Raw genomic sequence first — 18,525 nt, 5'->3', positions numbered from 1 at the left:
TGGAGCAGGGAATTCAGAGGTCAGCCCACCACGACCAAGGCTCCACATCATGGGGGACCCCCGCGTCTGAGGCAGAGGCCTACAGCAAGGTCTAGAGGGTGATAAACAGTCCAGGCGCCTCGGGGGGAAGGGAGGGGGGTCTGGGAACAGAGCCTGGGGCTACTGGCTATGCCAGTATTTTCTTTCTCAAGCTGGGAGGTGCACTGACATTTATTCCTTGGCTTATCATAAATCCCACGTGATCTGTTTTCCGGTGAAGCAACGTGGCATGGTCACCCTGCGGGCAGGAGCTGGCTCCTCAGCTGGACACACCTGCGTGTGCGGTGAGCCAGTGTCCTCTGCCCAGACAAGGGACACAACAGCTCACAAAGACTCTGTCTCTGCAGGACGCGATGAGCTTGCGGGAGTGCCGTGTGGGCGCTCACGGGACCAAAAGACACTGGGTAGTGAGCTGCAACCACAACACACAGCTGGGCCTGCCTGCAGTCACCCAGGTCATCTCCTGGGTGGTGCTGGGAGGCTCCTGGCAAAGCCCTTCTAGAGGCCTGGGCTCCTGAGGTGGAGTGGGTGCCGGCCTGGGCCCCAGGGGGCCCGGGGAGGAGGGCCAGGCTGCATACCTGACACTCCATCACCAGCTCACAGACCTCCTCCCCACCTTTAGCCTCCCCTCAGGCCTCCAGCCCCAGCTCCCTGGTGGGGCCCGGAGGATGGGCGTGTGGGCCCTTCTTCTCTAGCACAGAAGATCATGTTCCAATTTTCCAAATAAACCTGTTCTCTCCTTTGCTCACAAATCTCGGTTTCTTTCAAGAACTCCACTAACCCAAACTAAAGGCCTTTCCCATTATTTGGGGGCATTTAGGCCTTTCGTCCACCTCCCCAGGAGCCACGAGATGACAGATGAGGGAGACTGTGTTTTTAAAGTCAGACTCCTTGGGACGTCCCTGGCAGTCCAGTGGTGAAGACTCCATGCGTCCACCACAGGGGCACAGGTTCGATCCCTGGTAAGGGAACTAAGCTCTCTCATGCCATGCGCACAGTGCAGCCGAAAGAAAAGTCAGACCCTGTGTAAAATAACCTGCTCTTTCAGGGCTCACCACTCAGGTAACAAGTACTTGTGACTCTGAGCAATCTGCCCAAATTCAATTTCAAATCCGGGTTCTGGGCAACAAACCCCGGACCTGAGATCACGCAAAGCTGGGGTGGCGGACCTGAGCCGCTGGAGTGCCTCCTGCAGCCGTGCTCTCTCCTGGCTCAGCCACCACGTGTGGCCCCGCTCCAGCTCCGCCCTCCTCTGCAGCTGCTCCTGCAGGCCTCAGACCACCTCCTGCGACTCCGCGTGCAGCGTCGCCAGCTCGGCCTTCTGACCCTGCAGCACGCCAACCTCGAGCTGGAAGGCCTGCTCCAGCTGCCTCTTCTCCTCTGCAAAGGCCCTTTTCGTCACCTCCATTTCCCTCTCGTGGTCATTAACCTGAGGAGAGAGGCATGAGTGATGTCGACCGGGGGCCCAAACACAACTCACTTGACGAATCAAGGCTGCCGGGCGCAGAACCCAAACAGCAGGTGGCCCAGCTTCAACAGGGTGCCGGGGCCCATGAAAGGCTCCCCACGGCTTGTGTGGCCGCCTGCTTCCATCACTTCCTGTAACCTCCACTGCAGCCTTGGGGGGAGGCCCGCAGGTGCAGAAGGGAGGCTGGCGGCCTGGCAGGCAGCCGCAGGAGGAGGGTAGAGGGGAACAACACCTCCACGAGGCCTGGAAGGCAAGGCCACAGCAGGCACCCAGGGGCAGGACCACCCCGTGGCCATGGTGACACCTGACAAGCTGTGGGCACCATCCCTCCACAAAACCCACCACAATCAAGTAACAGAGCAAGAGACACATTCACCCAAGAAGACAGGCTTGGCCAGGGTGGCCTAGGAGCCCCTGCGTGCCAAGTCGCTTCAGTCGTGTCCGACTCTGTGTGACCCTGTGGACTGTGGCCCACCAGGCTCCTTCGTCCATGGGATCCTCCAGGAAGAAGATGGAGTGGTTGCCACACTCTCCTCCAGGGGATCTTCCCGACCCAGGGATTGAACCTGCATCTCTTATGTCTCCTGTCTTGGCGACATATCTCCTCTTTTCCACTAGTGCCACCTGGGGAGCCCCTGGTGCAGGGCAATCACAGGAACTAAGATTCTGCTCCCAGAATCTGCTTCAGCTGCAACAGAGCTGGGGGCTGTGACTTCCCAGTGCAGGGCAAACAGGGAGGTCTGGCCTCTGCACCAGCCTCCAGACACGGGGATGGACCCTGCTCCCTCCCATTATTAGCTATTCCTTCTGTCCTGCCTCCTTCCGAAGAGGGTGGAGGCACAAAGTCAAGGTCACACACATTCCCTGCAAACCTCCATCCCCCTGAGCGCGCTCACTCTGGGCAGACGTGTGTGCAGACACGTCTCAGCAGCAGGAAGTTCCCCTAACTCTGTGGCCTCCCTCAGTCCCCTGACCTTGGTCTCCAGCTGGATCTTGAGTTCTTGGTAACACTCCTTCAGCAGCTCCAACATGACCTCTGTTTTTATACTCGCTGGGGCAGAATCACCCACGAACGTGATGGTGCCTGAAAATAAAGAGGACATGCACATTGATGTTCTGCCCAGAACACCATGGGATCGAGCATCTTTTAATTTCATAGCTGCAGTCACCATCTGCAGTGATTCACGGCCAGCCCTCCTGGGCCCAGGTGTCCCCACGCCACGCGTGGTAGGGGGCACACTCACATTGATTCAGAATGGGAGTGTGGCCACTGCTGGGGTTTCATTCATGCGGGTGGATGGGCTGGAAAGTGAAGGGAGCAGACACATCCTGACCTCTCGCCTGCTCTTTTCAGTTCCCGAATTGTTTTCCATGAAAAAAAGGGACAGACTCGGCAACATCCGGCCGAGAATACTTGGGATAAGCACCTTAGGAAAGAGAGCATCCCATCGCCCTGACAACAGGAAGCTGCCGCCTGGGTCAGGAGTGGCCCCGGTTGGATGCACAGCCAGCCCGGCCTCCACCACCCATGTGGCCCCTGCACCACAGTGCTGCTGTTCTGACCGCCCCTCCTCCTTAGATGGGGGCGAGGGGAAGAGAAAAGGCTCCAGCCGGAGAGCGCTTTGGCTGCGTCGGCACCAACACGAAGCTTGGGGCTCCCTCCGGTGCTACGACCCAGAGCCATATGGCCACCACACCCAGGGCGCAGGTCCTGGCTCTCAACAAGGGCCACACACTCCTTGCAGCTCAGGCCCGTCCAGGGATAAAGACCATCGCCTCCTTCCCTGCGGCCACACGGGCCCCTGACACTCATCGAGGCATGCGATGACAGCAGCCACGCGCCAACCACCCCTGGCTGAGGGCAGCAGGGCTGTGGCTCGGGGAACAGAGTCCACTGCTGCAGGTGCAGGTGAGGGCCCCCCTCAGAGGCCAGGTGCGCAGAAGACCCCCCGGCTGCCCTCGGAGGCCCCGAGGAAAGCTGACATGGACTGCCCTGTCAGAGCCATCGCAGGCCATCCCCCCTCGCCCCCAGCCCGCTCTCTGCTCCCCTTCCCAGATGACCCTCCCCGGGGGCATCTCCTTCCGTCCCCGCTGCCTTAGGAGGCTCACAGGGGACACGCCTGCCCTGAGGTCACAGCAAGGTCATCATAACCTTCACCACTTACTCTGTCCAAGCAGTAGGACCTTCATCCTCCTCCATCTCCCTTGGGGCTCTGGGTTGCCTAAACCCCTCGCCTCAGATAGGCCCCTTCTCCCACACAAGTGGTCCGAAGGACTTGTGACCCCCTGCATAGCGGGCTGGCCCACCGCCCCACCCCCGGGGCATGAGCACGTGACCCACTGCCTCCCAGCAGACCCACCACCTCCAAGCAGTCAGCTCCTACCTGCCGGGCCGTGTCCCGGGGGCAGGCGGCCGTGCTGACTCGGGGCCGCCTGTGCCTGCAGACCTTCCAGGGCAGCCTGCAGCTCGTCGTTGTGGTCCTGCAGGTCCTGTGGGCAGAGCCAGACACTTCCTCCAGCCACTGCGGCCACCAGGCCCAGGAGCGGGGCACAGGGCCTGCACCCGGGGAACAGTTCAGGCCCCAGCAGAGTGGGTCCCGACTTCCAGGACGGGGCACCGACACTATACCCGGGCACCGAACTGCTCTGGGAGCGACAAGGAGCGGGAGTCATTTCCCACCACCTTATGCCTGGCACCACCTTCCATCACTAGATACCTAGAAGGGGCTCGGGCAAAAAAATGCAGTGAAAGTGAGAAATAGAGAAAATACAGAGACCTTTTAACACCTGAAACCACAAGAGGTTGGGGGGGCATGCTTGTAAGGGGGTAGGGGAGATTCGGGGGACGTGAGGCTTAAGAGGAAGGGCCTCTGGGACCTTCCTGGTGGCCCAGCGGTTAGGACTGAGTGCTTTCCCTGCAGAGGACTCGGGTTTGCTCCCTGGTTAGGGAACTAAGACCCTGCAAGCTGCACAGCACAGAGGAAAAATAAAAGAGGAAGGGTCTCGTTTGTAACAAGCATCATTTATCCACGCAAAGAATGAAATATAACTCAACGTGCCCACTTGGTCACCTGGCTTTTACCGGGCAGGAAGGGCAGCGCGCACAGTCCGCTCTCCCAGGTGGTCCCACGGCCCGAGCGCCACGTTCACCCGTGACGGTGGGTCCACGTGCTCCTCCCCCCGCCTCGGGTGGGCCGTGGTCACCCCACCTGGAGGACGCCACATGCGATGCCGCTTCCAGCCGGCTCCTCCCCCGGGACCCAGGCTCTGGGGTCCACGCCACGCACACCCTCAAGGCCCCACTGCCCACTCTGATTCTCCTTTTCTGGGGGCTGCGCATGCGGCCTGCAGGACCTTAGTTCCCCAACCAGGGATCACACCCACGCCCCCTGATCGGGAGTGGAGTCCTAACCACTGGGCCACCAGGGCAGTCCCTCCTCTCTGATTTTTTAATCTGAGTTTCCTCTGCAGGCAGCTCCTCTCAGTTCTTTCTGAACTCCCTGGTGGCCAGTGCCTGGCCTGTGTCCACACCCACCCTGGGAGGAGGAGCCTCTAACTGGCGGCTCTAGGCCATGTGGGAGAAGGGACAGGCCCTGCTGATCTTAGAGGAAGCACATGTTTACTAGGCTCACTGTACCTCCTTCAGAAACTCCTGAGCAAATACGCAATCTCCCCAGAGCGAGCAGCTCTGTCCCGGGGAAAGGGCAAGGCCAGGAAGCGAGAGCTGCAGGGAGGCCCGTGGGGTGGCGGGTGTGTGCGCCCCCACCCCACAATGACACCACACAGGCCACAGAGCATCCCTGACGTGGTCAGTCTGGATCGAGGTGTGCAGCATAAACTCTACAATGATCTTAAAGACCAGGTTCCCAAAGAGGGATGCAAAATAGCTCACTTAAAATGTGATTATATTGATTACATGCTGAAATGATGACACTGTGAAAGTAATGGAGTAAATAAAATGTTATTAAAATTAACGTCACCCATTTCTTTTTACTTTTTTCTTTTACCTTTTTTAATGTGACCACTGGAAAACTTGGAAGTACAACGTGACTGCTGTTTTTACTGAGCAGTGCTGATGTGGCAGGAAACATAGACAGAATCATTTCTGCCCAATGCCCTGCCCCTTCAGGGGTTCCTTCCCCCCTCACACGGCCACTGTAAGAGCATACATGCTCCGCAAGTTCCCCAGAGCCAGAAAACAGGCCCTTAAGGTATGATGCCAGGCAGACTGCTCTGTTCCAAGCGCCTAAGGATGACATGCACTGTCCTGGGTCCCAGCCTGTCCATCCAGGGTGCGCCCAGCAGGGCTGGGGAGCCACGTGCCTGCTTTCGTGTGGGTTGCACGTGAATTTGGGGTGCCTGTGGATGCTGAAGGCAGTCACAGGATGCTGCCCCGAGAGCCGGGAAAGGCAGCAAGTCCACTGCACACAGCGAAGCCCTAGGTCTGAGGCTCTGGAACCTTCGAGGCTTCTCTTCACGTTAGCATTAGCAGGAGAGGTGAGCTCAGCAAGAAAGCAGGAGAGGGTGGGGTTTCAACAGCAGCTCAGAAAGCACTGGAGAGGAAGGCGGGGCCAGCCACACCGAGTCAGCACACACAGAGGGGCTGGCTGCCCAGACATTTGCAACTTCGTGTATTAGAAATTATTAAAAAAAAAAAATTTTAACGTTCTCAATGCTAGTTTGAAACAGCCAAAAATGTCCCCCCAAAAGAGGGAAGATCTCTGAATAAGTAGCACCAAAATGTAAAGTTTTTTTTGCCAAAATTTCAAGAATCAAAAGTGAAATGAGTAGCAACAGTTAGGTGACAGTCATGTGAAAAAAACAAAGAGGGTTACACCTGTATGAAAAAGTTCAGGTGCACTAAAGCAACGTATTAAGTGCTGGTTAGTCACAGGTGCTCAAAGTGGGGGAGAAAACACGGCAGGAAGGAGAGTTCCTCCCAGAAAGTTAACCACAAAACCCACACACCACTCGGTCTCTGAGAAGGGCTACATAGGTGACCCATACACAGGACTGCAGGGGCACCGGGATTCGGGGTGTGGCAGGCAGGAGGCAGGGGTCACGTCACACTGCAGACGAGCATGGGCTCACCTTTATCCTCTGGTGTGACCAAAGCATCACGTGCAGAGAGACAGTTCTTACGTTAATCAGGAGGGAAACCATTAAGAAGCAAGTGAATACTAGACCCTTAATGCCAAACAATCATGCTTTATCTGCCGGAGTCCTGGACAATCTTGAGGGAGTCACAGTGTGATCTGTTTCCCAGCAGGGACTGTTCACCACCTGCACCCTGCTCTGCATGGTGGCGACGCCAGCTGAGTGGGCTCACATGTAGGTTTGGCCCAGGAAATGCATACACTCAACCATAGGAAACAAGATGAAGCCCTACACGGGTGCCCGGACACACACAGGGGCCTTGGGACTGGGGTGAGCAGCCTGTGTGGGGCCAGGCACAGGTGCCGGGCAGGCAAAGTCCCAACTGCCTCCTTGCAGAACATGAGGCTTGGGAAATTCCCTGGCAGTCCAGCATTGAGGACTCCATGGCTTTCACTGCCGAGGGTGTGGGTTCCATCCCTGGTCAGGAAACTGCGATCCCACAAGCCATGCAACATAGCCAAAAAAATTTGAAAAAACAAAAACACGAAGCTCAGAAGACCTCAACTGAAGAAAGAAGCCCACGTCAGAGGCTATGCCTGCCCGGCTCATGTAGGGATGCTCCTGTGGACCCAGGCTGGGCCACCCTCTACGTGGAGGCCAGGAGGTGGGAGGGGCCACCCAGTCCTGAGCAGACAGTGCCTGACGTTCCCTCGGGCAGGGCAGGGGGACACTTACCCGGCACTTAAGCTCGTATTCCTTCAGGATCTCTGAGAATCGCTCTTCCTGGGCCAGGAGTTCTGTGCTCTGAGGCTCCAGCTGAAAGCCAGATGCAAGCAGGAAAGTGAGGGCCAGGACCTCAGGCCAGGTAGAGGGTGGGCTGCCACCCCCTCGTACTGCCGCAGTACGCTCAGCATCTGCAGGCGCAGCCACCTGTCCCTCCCCTTCCTCCCCGCCCTCGTTTCAAAGGTCTCAGGGCAGAAGGATGTTTCGAATTTCAGGAAGGTGGTCATGCTCCCACCTGGACCCTGGGCTGCCTTCTTGCCTCGGCCCCCTGGGAGGCCCCTTGCACGGACGTGCACCTCTCTCCCTTCCCGTCCTCCCCTCAAGGTGACAGAAAGGGCCAGGTCTCTAAGCGCTCCTCACCCCAGCACTGGGGTCTGTGCAGGAGTTGCTACCTGGTCCAGGCCTCGTCACCAGAAGGTCAATGCAGGGCATCACTGGGGAGTCACCTGCACCCCTGCACTGCCTGAAGGGGAAGAAACTCCAGGCGAAGTGGCCTTAATAACTTCCTCTGCATCACAGCATTTAGGGTTCCCAGGTGGCACTAGTGCCAGAGAGCCCGCCTGCCAACGTAGAAGACGCAGGAGACACAGGTTCAGCCCCGGAGCGGGGAGATCCCCTGGAGCAGGAAATGGCACCCACTCCAGTATTCTTGCCTGCGCCTGGAAAATTCCACGGACGGAGGAGCCTGGCGGGCTACAGTCCATGGGGGTCACAAAGATTCAGACATGACTGAGTGACTGAGCAGCATGTGGAATTTTAGCAGAAAAACCCAATTCCGTCTCCTGTGTATTCTCCATCAAGACCCTGACGCCCTCTACCAATACCCACAGGCGCTTGTCTGGGGACTCAGAGTCTGCAAGAGGACTTGCCTTGTCCCTCAACACAAACTCCAGGTCATTCTGCAGCTTGAGGACTAGCTTCTCTGAGTCTGAGAGCTTCTCCACGACTTCAGTCATCTCCTGCAATCAACTATTTTCCTACGAGACACAGGTCAGTGGTTGGCCAGGATGGAGGAGGGAGCGAGAGGCAGGGCTCCGGGGCAGGAGCCCTGGGGGAGGCTCTCCCGGCCGCCTGAGCTCTCGAGAAGGTCATAAGCAGCATGAGTGGAAGGCAGTGACAACCCTTCCCGAGCCGTCTTTGAAAGGACGGATTTGAAGCTGCCCCACAACAGCCCAGGAGTCCACCGGAAGGAAGGCGGTGTCCGGAGACACAGGATACAACCAGAAGGCAGGCCTGGCTTCTCCTCTGGGGGAGGGAGGCAGGGCAGGTGTGGAGGAACCCACAGTCAGGGAAGAAGGTGGGGCCGGAGCCACCTCACTGGAAGCAAAGGCAGGCGGGGAGCAGGTCAGGGACCCTCTCCACAGCCAGGAAGAGTGCCCCGATCCAGGTCACACAGCCAGGGTTGGGGGCGGGTGACGCTTTTGTGTTTGGTCTAGTGCTGTGGTTCCAGGGAGGCAGCCGAGGCGGCAGCCACTGACCCGGAGTCGAGGACAAGAGCCCCGGGGCCCCCATCCTGCGGCCCACACGGCTGCAGAGGAGGCCTGGGTCTCTCCTGGAGAAGCCAGGACGCTTCCGCTTCGGCTGAGAAATGGGCTCTCTCAGTGGCTGCAGAAAACGTTCTTTAGCGTTAAGCCCCCAGGGCCACGGGGAGGGTTCAGACCTGGCCCAGGAAGGTGTGGGTGTGGAGGAGGGACCCCGGGCAATGTGGCCTCCCTCTTTTCGGGTGGGGAGCCCTGAGGAGGCACCCCACAGCACCCTGACCCCCCTACCTTCAGGGCCAGGGTCAGCTTCTCGCGGAGGCCGGTTTCCTCCGCCTGCAGGTGCCGCAGGTCCTCCTCCAGACCGGCCCTCTGCTGCCGGGCCTGCTCCCAGAACAGCTCACGTTCCACCTCCACCTCGGACCGCAGGAGGCTCAGCCTCCCCTGGTAGCCCTGCTCCAGGCGTCTGCAAGGCACACGGCACACGGTGCATCGGGGGCGCCATCTGGGCCTCTCCCTCCCCGGGGTCTCCCGTCAGCACACTTGGCCTCGGCACTAGGGACGCATTTGTTCCCGCCTGATAGACGGGTGAGCTGCAGTGTTGTGGGGCAGCACAGGCCTCATGAACTGCCTGACTCGGGGCTAGCAGAGGTGACCCCACACAAGGGAGCCAGCGTGTCCCTCGGCCCATGGGGCGAGCTGGCAGGTGACCTCTGGGTGGGTCTCTGGCACTCCTTGGCCATTCAACCTTTTCCACGTCATCAAAAAAAAAAAAATGCATCGGTAAATAAAGGCAGCATCAGGGCCCTTGGTGACTGAAGGCACAGAGAAGTCAGCCTCCACCACAAGCCTTGGAAAACCAGCACATAGCAAATCCCAAGCAGACAGAGGATGGGGCGGGGCCCTTCCCCTCGGACTCTGCAGTGATCTTTTGCAACAACCATTTCTATCAGCAGGGAAAACAGTGCCAAACCTTAGCTTTATCACTACAGCTAGTGGAGCTGAGCTATTTAAAATCCTAAAAGATGACGCTGTTAAAGTGCTGCACTCAATATGCCAGCAAATCTGGAAAACTCAGCAATGGCCACAGGACTGGAAAAGGTCAGTTTTCATTTCAATCCCAAAGGAGGGAAATGCCAAAGAATGTTCAAACTACCGCACAGTTACACTTATTCCATGTTAGCAAGGTAATGCTCAAAATCCTTCAAGCTAGGCTTCAACAGTACATAACCCAAGAATTTCCAGATGTACAAACTGGATTTAGAAAAGGCAGAGGATCTAGAGATCAAATTGCCAACATCCACTGCATCATAGAAAAAGCAAGAGAATTCCAGAAAAACATCTACTTCTGCTTCATTGTCTACGTTAAAGTCTTTGACTATGTGGATCACAATAAACTGTGGAAAATTCTTCAAGAGATGGGAATATCAGACCACCATACCTGCCTCCTGAGAAACCTGTATGTGGGTCAAGAAGCAACAGAACTGGACATGGAACAATGGACTAGTTCAAAATTGGGAAAGGAGGACATCAAGGCTGTATATTGTCACCTTGCTTATTTAACGTAGAGAGTACATCATGCAAAATGCCAGGAGAAATATCAAGAATCTCAGATATACAGATGATACCACTCTAATGGCAGAAAGCAAAGAGGAACTAAAGAGCCTCTTGATGAGGGTGAAAGAGGAGAGTGAAAAAGTTGGCTTGAAACTCAACATTCAAAAATCTAAGATCACAGCACCCAGTCCCATCACTTCACGGCAAATCGAAGGAGAAAAAGTGGAAGCACTGACAGATTTCATTTTCCTGTGTTCCAATCCCAAAGAATGTTCAAACTACCACACAACTGCATTCATTTCACATGCTAGCAAAGTAATGCTCAAAATCATTCAAGCTAGGCTTCAACAGTATGTGAACCAAGAACTCCCAGATGTATAAGCTGGATTTAGAAAAGGCAGAGGAACCAGAGATCAAATTGCCGACATCCACTGGGTCACAGAAAAAGCTAGAGAATTCCACAAAAAACACATACTTCTGCTTCATTGACTACACTAAAGCCTCTGACTGTGTAGACCACAACAAACTGCAAAATTCTTAAAGAGATGGGAATATCAAACCACCTTACCTGCCTCCTCTGAAACCTGCATGCAGGTCAAGAAGCAAAAGTGAGAACTAGACAGAGTACAACAGACTGGTTTACAATTGGGAAAGGAGTACGTCGACGCAGTATATTGTCACCCTGCTCGTTTAACTTATATGGAGAGTACATCATGTGAAATGCCAGGCTGGATGAAGCACAAGCTGGAATCAAGATTGCCGGGAGAAATATCAATAACCTCAGATATGCGGATGATAACCACCCTTAAAGCAGAAAGTGAAGAAGAACTAAAGAGCCTCTTGATGACAGTGAAAGAGGACAGTGAAAAAGCTGGCTTAAAACTCAATATTCAGAAAACTAAAATCATGGCATCTGGTCCCATCACTTCATGGCAAACACATAGGGCAACAATGGAAACAGTGACAGACTTTATTTTCTTGGGCTCCAAAATCACTGCAGATGATGACTGCAGCCATGAAATTAAATGATGCTTGATCCTTGTAAGAAAACCTATGACCAACCTAGACAGCATATTAAAAAGCAGAGATATCACTTTGCCAACAAAGGTCCATCTAGTCAAAGCTATGGTTTTTCCAGTAGTAATGCACGGATGTGAGATTTGTACCATAAAGAAAGTTGAGCACCAAAGAATTGATGCTTTTGAACTGTGGTGTTGGAGACGACTCTTGAGAGTTCCTTGGACTGCAAGGAGATCAAACCATCATAAAGGAAATCAGTCCTGAATATTCACTGGAAGGACTGATGCTGCAGCTGAAACTCCAGTACTTTGGCCACCTGATGCAAAGAACTGACTCATTGGAAAAGACCCCAATGCTGGGAAAGATTGAAGGCAGGAGGAGAAGGGGACGACAGAGGATGAGATGGCTGGATGGCATCACTGACTCGATGGACATGAGTTTGAGCAGACTCCGGGAGATGGTGGAGGACAGGGAAGCCTTGTGCCCTGCAGTCCATGGGGTCGCAAAGAGTCGGACACGACTGAGTGACTGAACAACATTACTAAAACAGTTGCTTAACAAAACTCTCAAACCCAGTATATCTAGAGTGAAGATGAGTGGAAACTCTTATTTCGGCAGAGCCTGCCCGGGTCCGCAATCAATTGACTGTGGTCGAAACCAGAAATGATTGGCTCGGCCTCCCTCAGACTCAGCGCAGAGCTTTGGGGCACAAGGGCAGCTGTCACTCAGGGCAACAGTTTGATGAGCACGATTAACCTAAGAGCCTGCAGATCTTGGGGTGAGTTTTACACACTTGATCATATCACTCCCCTCTTTAAAGGGGAAAGGTGTAGTAACATATGGCAGAGCCTCATGACGGGTGCTCAGGAAGGATATGCAACATTACAGCAACGACACCTCTCTGAAAGCGACCACACGCACAGGAAGAAGCAAGGGACACGTGAGAAAGGTCAGGAACAACCACCTCTGTGGACGTGAAATGTTTGCTTTTATTTTTCCTCGTGTGTGTATTTTCCAAGTTTTCTACAATGAACATGTATCCCTTAATACTTTTCTGTTAGAGTAACCTAACACACAGGAGGCCTGGTTGGCTGCCGTCTATGGGGTCGCACAGAGTCGGACACGACTGAAGCGACGCAGCAGCAGCAGCAGCAACCTAACACAACTGCAAACGCTATTTCTAAAAATGTGCCAATGACACCGTGTTACTCATGGAGCAAAATCCAAACACCCACATGGCCCTCGAGGCCTTGTGTCCCCCAACCAGATTCTTGGATGGAGATAACGAGTCTCCGGTTCTCTGACTCAGAGAGAACTTCACTGAGTCCCTTCGGGGTGGTCGGGACAATCAGGTCAACCAGGCTGAGACCAACGCAAATCCATTCTCAGCTCCCCGACTGACGGCCTGAAATCAGTCACCGTCGGCTTGTGGGCGCTTGGGGAGGGCAGCGCTGGCTGCAGAGGAAGGGCGTGTGTGGTCAGGCTGCCCCCCCAGCGGGGAGCCCCATGTGCATCCAGAGGGGACCCGGCACCTCCCCTGTCTGGGATGGAACCAAACGCGGCCACGGCAAAGAACCACAAGGAGGCAGGTGACGCCTCGAGAGAGGGAAAGACTTTCATAAAGGTCAGAGATGCTTTCCTCTGGTCTGTCCGCCACCAGCCGGGCTGACTCGGCGGAGTCCGCTCAGCCCACTTCATGGGTGATGCCTGGTCTGCGGACTCCCTGCTGCGGGCTCAGGTGAGACAGCAGGGCCTCAGCTGGCAGCAGCCTGGGTCCAACATCCGCCCTGGCCCAGGACCCCGGCAGGACCTACCTGACCTTCTCCTCCGTGAGCTGCTCCAGGGCAGAGTGCAGGTCATCCGTCTCCTTCACAAACTCCAGGTTCCTCTGCTTAGCTTTCTCCAGGTCTTGCCTGGCCTTATCTCGCTCCCTGACCATCTGCTCCACCTGCTCCCTTCAGAGAGGAGGGAGGGATCACTGGGGACACTGCTCTGGGCCTAGCGAGCCAGTCTGAAGGAACAAACTCAGCTGGCCTAAGAGTGCTGAGCAGTGGCTAGCGCTGGGCTCTGACCCACCTCCTGTGCATGCGTGCCAAGTCACTGCAGTCATGTCTGACTCTGTAATCCTATGGACTGTAGCCCTCCAGGCTCCACTGTCCATGGAGTGGACAGGCAAGTATTCTCCAGGCAAGAATACTAGAGTGGGCTGTCATGCCCTCCTCCAGGGGATCTTCCTGACACAGGGATGGAACTCGCATCTCTCAGGCCTCTTGTGTTGGCAAGCGGGTTACACTAGCATCGGCAAGTGGGTTCTTTATGACTAACGCCACCCGGGAAGCCTGACCCTCCTCCTACCAGGATGGTTTCTGCAGCTATTGAGTCTGTTTTACAGAAGTACATACAGCAAGAAGCCAACTGGCTTGCAATGGGGTTTCTAGCAGGTTTCTGAACCAAGAGGTTCAAGCCTGGGGTGTGCAGTGTTCACCCCTCCAGACGGCCTTAGAAGAAGTGGGAAATTATCCACACTCCCTCTTGCCTGCAGCTGGGCCTCAGGCCCCAGGGATCCCTAGTACCTAACCTGGGACTGGACGCATGAAGGGGAGAAGGGGGCCACCCCTTATTCTGCCTGGTCACAGCCTTGCCAACTGTAGCCTAGCACCAAAGAGCCAGGGAGTTGCCCAGAGCAGAGGAGACTCCTGTCTCTGTCCGGTCACCCCAGGCCCTGCCTGAGGCTCAGTGCACTGGCTATCCTGGTGCCTGTTTTTCCCACTGGAGAAGCACCGAGCTTGTCTCCCTTCCTCATCCTCCCAAAGCAGTCTTCCTTTGGGCCCCTCTGCAGAGTTGCCTGATGTCAGAGGTCTCATCTGTCGATACCTAACGAGATGCAAAGTCGTGAGGATGGAGATTGGAATTACTGCCAACCTTTTCTGTAGCTTCAGTACATCAATAAAAATACAGTAACAATCTCTGTGCCAACAGGCTCAGCAGACAGATGGCCTGAATATCTAGCTCAACTGGAGCCAAACCCAATGAAAAAGGAACGCATTCTTGGCCCAATCTCCATGCCGTGCTTTGTGACCACGCTGGAAGCACCCTTTCTCCTCCCGCAGGCTGCCCGTGTCCTGGGCGAGGAGGCCAGCCTGGCCAGCAGCACCCCACGCCCCGCCCCCCTCCACCAGCGGGGCTCTTACTGGCAGAAGCTCAGCTCCTGGTGGTAGCAGGCCAAGGCTGCCTGCTGGGTGGCCCCGCCCACCATCATGAGCTCATTCTCCAGGGCCCAGGTCAGCTCCAACAGGTTCACCTTCTCATCCACACTGAAGTCAAGGCTCCGAAAACAGAAAGGCCTGTCAGGCAGGCAGGATGAGTGGGTCTTCAGATATTTGCTGGCTCTCTCAGGCCCAGACCTCACTGTCCCAGTACCTTTCTTTTCTGTCTGCAAAGTCTCCACCTCTTGAATGGAGCCTCTCCCCTGCTCCCATCCCTCTAGAGTACATCTCCCTAGGTCCCTGTCAACACTGATGTCCCCCTCCCACTGTCAACATACAGCTCCTCCCCTCACTGTCCCTGCCTTGGAGGTGGGCACGACTCAAGCTGGACAAAGTCCCCCTTCTTGGACAAAGGGACAGACACAGAAGGGGGCATATGCAAGCAGAGGACTTTGGGGATTGATAGGGAGGCTGGAGAAGGGCTTTTTCTCTGTCAAGGCAAGTGTTGTATAGACCACGGGGTCCTGGGGAACCATGCAAGGGTGCTAGGCCTGAAGCCAAGACCCAGAGGCCAGGAGAGTCCTGACAACCCCCAGAGCTGGGACTCCCAAGCCTAAACATCCTCCTCCTTCCCCAGCTGATCACAAAGATCCCTGATGTCCTCCTCTTGCCAAGTGGGAGTTGAATTCTTGCCATTTCAGACACAAAGAATCCTTGATATATCTCTAAAAAGCACGAACAGACATAGGAACAATGTGGGTTCTGTTGACGGAAACGATTGATAGAGCGATGAGCCACAGCCAGGCATTTCCGAGAGTCACAGCCATTCCCCCTCGGGATTGGGGAAAGTGAAGTCGCTCAGTCGTCTCCGACTCTTTGCGACCCCGTGGACTGTAGCCCACCAGGCTCCTCCATCTGTCCATGGGATTCTCCGGGCAAGAATACTGGAGTGGGTTGCCATTTCCTTCTCCAGGGGATCTTCCCGACCCAGGGATTGAACCCAGGTCTCCCGCATTGCGGGCAGATGCTTTAACCTCTGAGCCACCAGGGAAGCCCTTCAGGATTGGGGAAGGTAAAGTTAAAAGAACAGAAAAACGGTGCTTTCTGTATTTTACCACAGAAAGAAAAAGAGTAGGCTGGGAACGTCCACGCACCTGCCGGCGGCCTAGTGACAACGCGGGTGGCGTGGCTGCTCTCTCGGTGACTGGTGCTTGTGACTACAAGCTGCAGACACACGGGTGGGGCAGGCACATGGCAGGGCCCACGGGGAAGCCCTTCCTGTAAAGCGGGAGACGGGGACTTGAACCTCCACGCTTCTCCATGGCCCCGAGGGCTTCTGGGAGAAAAATGACAGGACGCTAAAGCGTGCGGAGCAACCCGGAAGCTGCGCCACGACACGCTGAGAGCACGCTTCTCAGCAATGAAATCACGAGGGGAGCAGAGGACGAAGAGGTCTGGGCAGCAGCTTCCAGATTAGAAAAACCGCGTCACACGTGTGGGCGGCGCCTCCTGGTGTCCACGCCCACGTGCTGCAGTCACTAAGAGGCCCTCCTGTCCTCCAGGACCCAGGATCCGCTCGGAGGCCGACACGCACTGCGGGGTGTCTGAGATACTGAAACCTACCCTCTAAAGGATTTGTTTCGGGCTGTGGGCTTTCTCTGCTGTTTACTTATTATGTTTCTAAGTTAAGAGGTCCTACATATGGATATCAAAAAATAAAGCAAAAAGTGAGGATGGCGAGCCTTCCCTCCATGGGGCCTGTGTCTGCGAGGTTCTCTGTCCAGCCTCCCTCATGGGCAGCGGCTCCCCCCAATCTCCCCGCCCAGACGCCTCTGCTGGGGCAGCCGCGTGACCGGCCCACACCTGCAAGACCTCCCTGCCATTGTGAACGCCCTCCTGGGCCCCAAAGGAGATGATCTGCTCCAGGAAGGCGAAGCCGCTGCCGTCATCCACACTGCAGAAGAGACGGGGGCCCGAGCACACAGACACAAGGGACGACGTGGTGGTCTGGCCAACACTCTCCTCCGGGACCTGCACACGGGGACCAGCGCTGTGAGGACCGCGGGCCTCCCCGCGCACCTTCCCTGACCTCACCATCTGTGCTCGGCGGGCGCGGCCTCCCCCTGATTCCTGCTGCAGGGAACAGGGTGCCCAGAGGACCTGAGGGAACTGCAGGCTCCGCGGAGGCGACCCGAGCCCAGGGCTCAGGGCCATCTGCCTGAGACCGTGCGGGGGGACGCCCCAGCACCTGCAGGGCCCCCCGAAGTAACTTCTCTCTGAACAAGCAATGGCTTCCCGCCTGTCCTCCCAGAGGAAGAGCCTGGGAAGGCACACACCAGCCGAGGGAAACCCAGTCTATGCATAGAAACCCAAGATGGGCTTCAGAAGAGGCGGAGCGGCCTGAGCAGAGGGCACGTGTCCTCAGGATTCAGGGCTGGAGACAAGAGCAGAAAAATCCCTCGGCCAGAAAGCTGACGGGTGAGGCTGTGGTGTGGCCGGTAAGCTGCTTCCTGCCCCAGGGAGGGCCCCCGGGACACGCCTTGGCTGTTGGGGCCCGAACAAGGAGGAGCAGCGGCCCCCTCCTCTCTGAGGTGGGTGTCCCCAGACCACCAGACCCAGGGGCTCGCCTGATGGAGCAGGAGAACCTCGGTCTGCTGCACGAGGCCCCACACCTGCAGCCCGGTCACACTGGTGTCCACACGCACAGGACGTGGCCCCGGGGCCATGTCAGCGCTTCCTGGGCAGGATCAAGGGGCCGAGGCCCCTGGGAGGAGCCCTCCCCTGCGGGCTGTGGGCACCATGCAGTCCCTGCCCTCAGGTGGCCGGGCACTGTCCTCACTACCCCAAGTCCTTCCCCATCTCAGTGGCTTCAGGGGCAGAAACCTGATTTTCGGACGCGCCCAGCCCAGCAGAGAACAAGGCCACACTGTTCCTGCACCACCGCCCACAAACTACGGGATCAACCACGTTGCCAAAGAGGCGGCAGCAAGACTCCCCAGGACAACCGTGCCCTGCTGTGGGAGAAGGAGCCCTGACCACCCCGAGACAGACATGAACCAAACGCACCGGCCAACATCACAGTGTAAATAAAGTCTGCTTGACTCCAGCTGGACTCGTGCAGGATGAACCCACTCTGGGGACCAGGCAGAGAGCTCAGGCCTTCAGGAGAGTGATGGCAGTCACCCTGGGCTTCAAGAGTTAATCGCCCCACCTTACCTGGTAACGAGACCAGGACCTGCTGGGTTTGACAAGCGGGGCCAGTTCCAGTGGTCGAGGGGACCCATGATTGAACAGGCCAAGCTGGAGCTCCTCCAGACTCACTCTGCCATCCCCATCTTGGTCCAGCTTGTTGAACAGGTCTTCAGGTTCCTAAAGAAAAGCGCCTCAGGCATCTGCTCAGAGGCTGCTCCCCAGCAGCCTTGACCGCCCCCCCCAGGCCCAGCCCCCACCCCACCAAGCCAGAGGCTTGCTATCCAGCACTGGCTTCCTGGCTGGGGCTTGTGAAATCCACACGCCTGGTCAGTTTCCACCCAGCTGAGCATCCCGCATCTCCCAAACACCCACCTGAGTCTGCTGTGAGGGAGTCTGCTGGACGGTGGGACGTGTGTGTGCGGGACACGTGTGTACGGAATCCCAGCGGTTCAAGGTCAGCAAGGCAGAGCCCATCCCATCGCACTGCCCTCTCCTCCCCTGGGCCCCGAAGGAGGGAAGGGCTGAACACAGCTGCCAGGGTCACAGCCAGATGCTATGGGCACAACCTTTGGGCTGGGCAGTAGGCCTAGGGAGACCAGAGAGGGGAGACAGCTCTAGGCAGAGGAGGGTCCTGCGTGAAGGTGGCCCGAGACGGACCCTCAGCACAAGCCCTGGGAGTCAGCAC

The 18,525-nt window shown here is 56.5% G+C and overlaps 1 protein-coding gene and 1 pseudogene across 2 annotated transcripts; both read right to left on the bottom strand.

Moving 5' to 3' along the window:
• Positions 1 to 1,047: 1,047 nt before the first annotated feature.
• Positions 1,048 to 8,899, bottom strand: LOC147361224 (ninein-like protein; annotated as a pseudogene). The gene is made up of 7 exons (XR_015140055.1): positions 8,706 to 8,899; positions 8,509 to 8,632; positions 8,257 to 8,346; positions 7,340 to 7,420; positions 3,892 to 3,997; positions 2,482 to 2,591; positions 1,048 to 1,468 (listed from the first exon to the last, which is right to left on the bottom strand). The product of XR_015140055.1 is annotated as a ninein-like protein (transcript).
• Positions 8,900 to 9,041: 142 nt separating this feature from the next.
• LOC147361223 (ninein-like protein) lies at positions 9,042 to 16,862 on the bottom strand. The gene is made up of 5 exons (XM_086335205.1): positions 16,477 to 16,862; positions 14,634 to 14,786; positions 13,257 to 13,397; positions 9,157 to 9,331; positions 9,042 to 9,047 (listed from the first exon to the last, which is right to left on the bottom strand). Exons 1-5 carry the CDS (start codon positions 16,860 to 16,862, stop codon positions 9,042 to 9,044), a joined length of 861 nt encoding a protein of 286 aa, XP_086191331.1.
• Between the last annotated feature and the right edge of the window lie 1,663 nt (positions 16,863 to 18,525).

The sequence above is a fragment of the Bos grunniens genome, chromosome 13 (genome assembly GCF_055505025.1).
Source record: "Bos grunniens cultivar Pamir isolate PY7600 chromosome 13, Bosgru_T2T1.0, whole genome shotgun sequence".
In the NCBI taxonomy this organism is placed as follows: Eukaryota; Metazoa; Chordata; class Mammalia; order Artiodactyla; family Bovidae; genus Bos; species Bos grunniens.
This window is presented reverse-complemented; position numbering and strand designations above follow the sequence as displayed.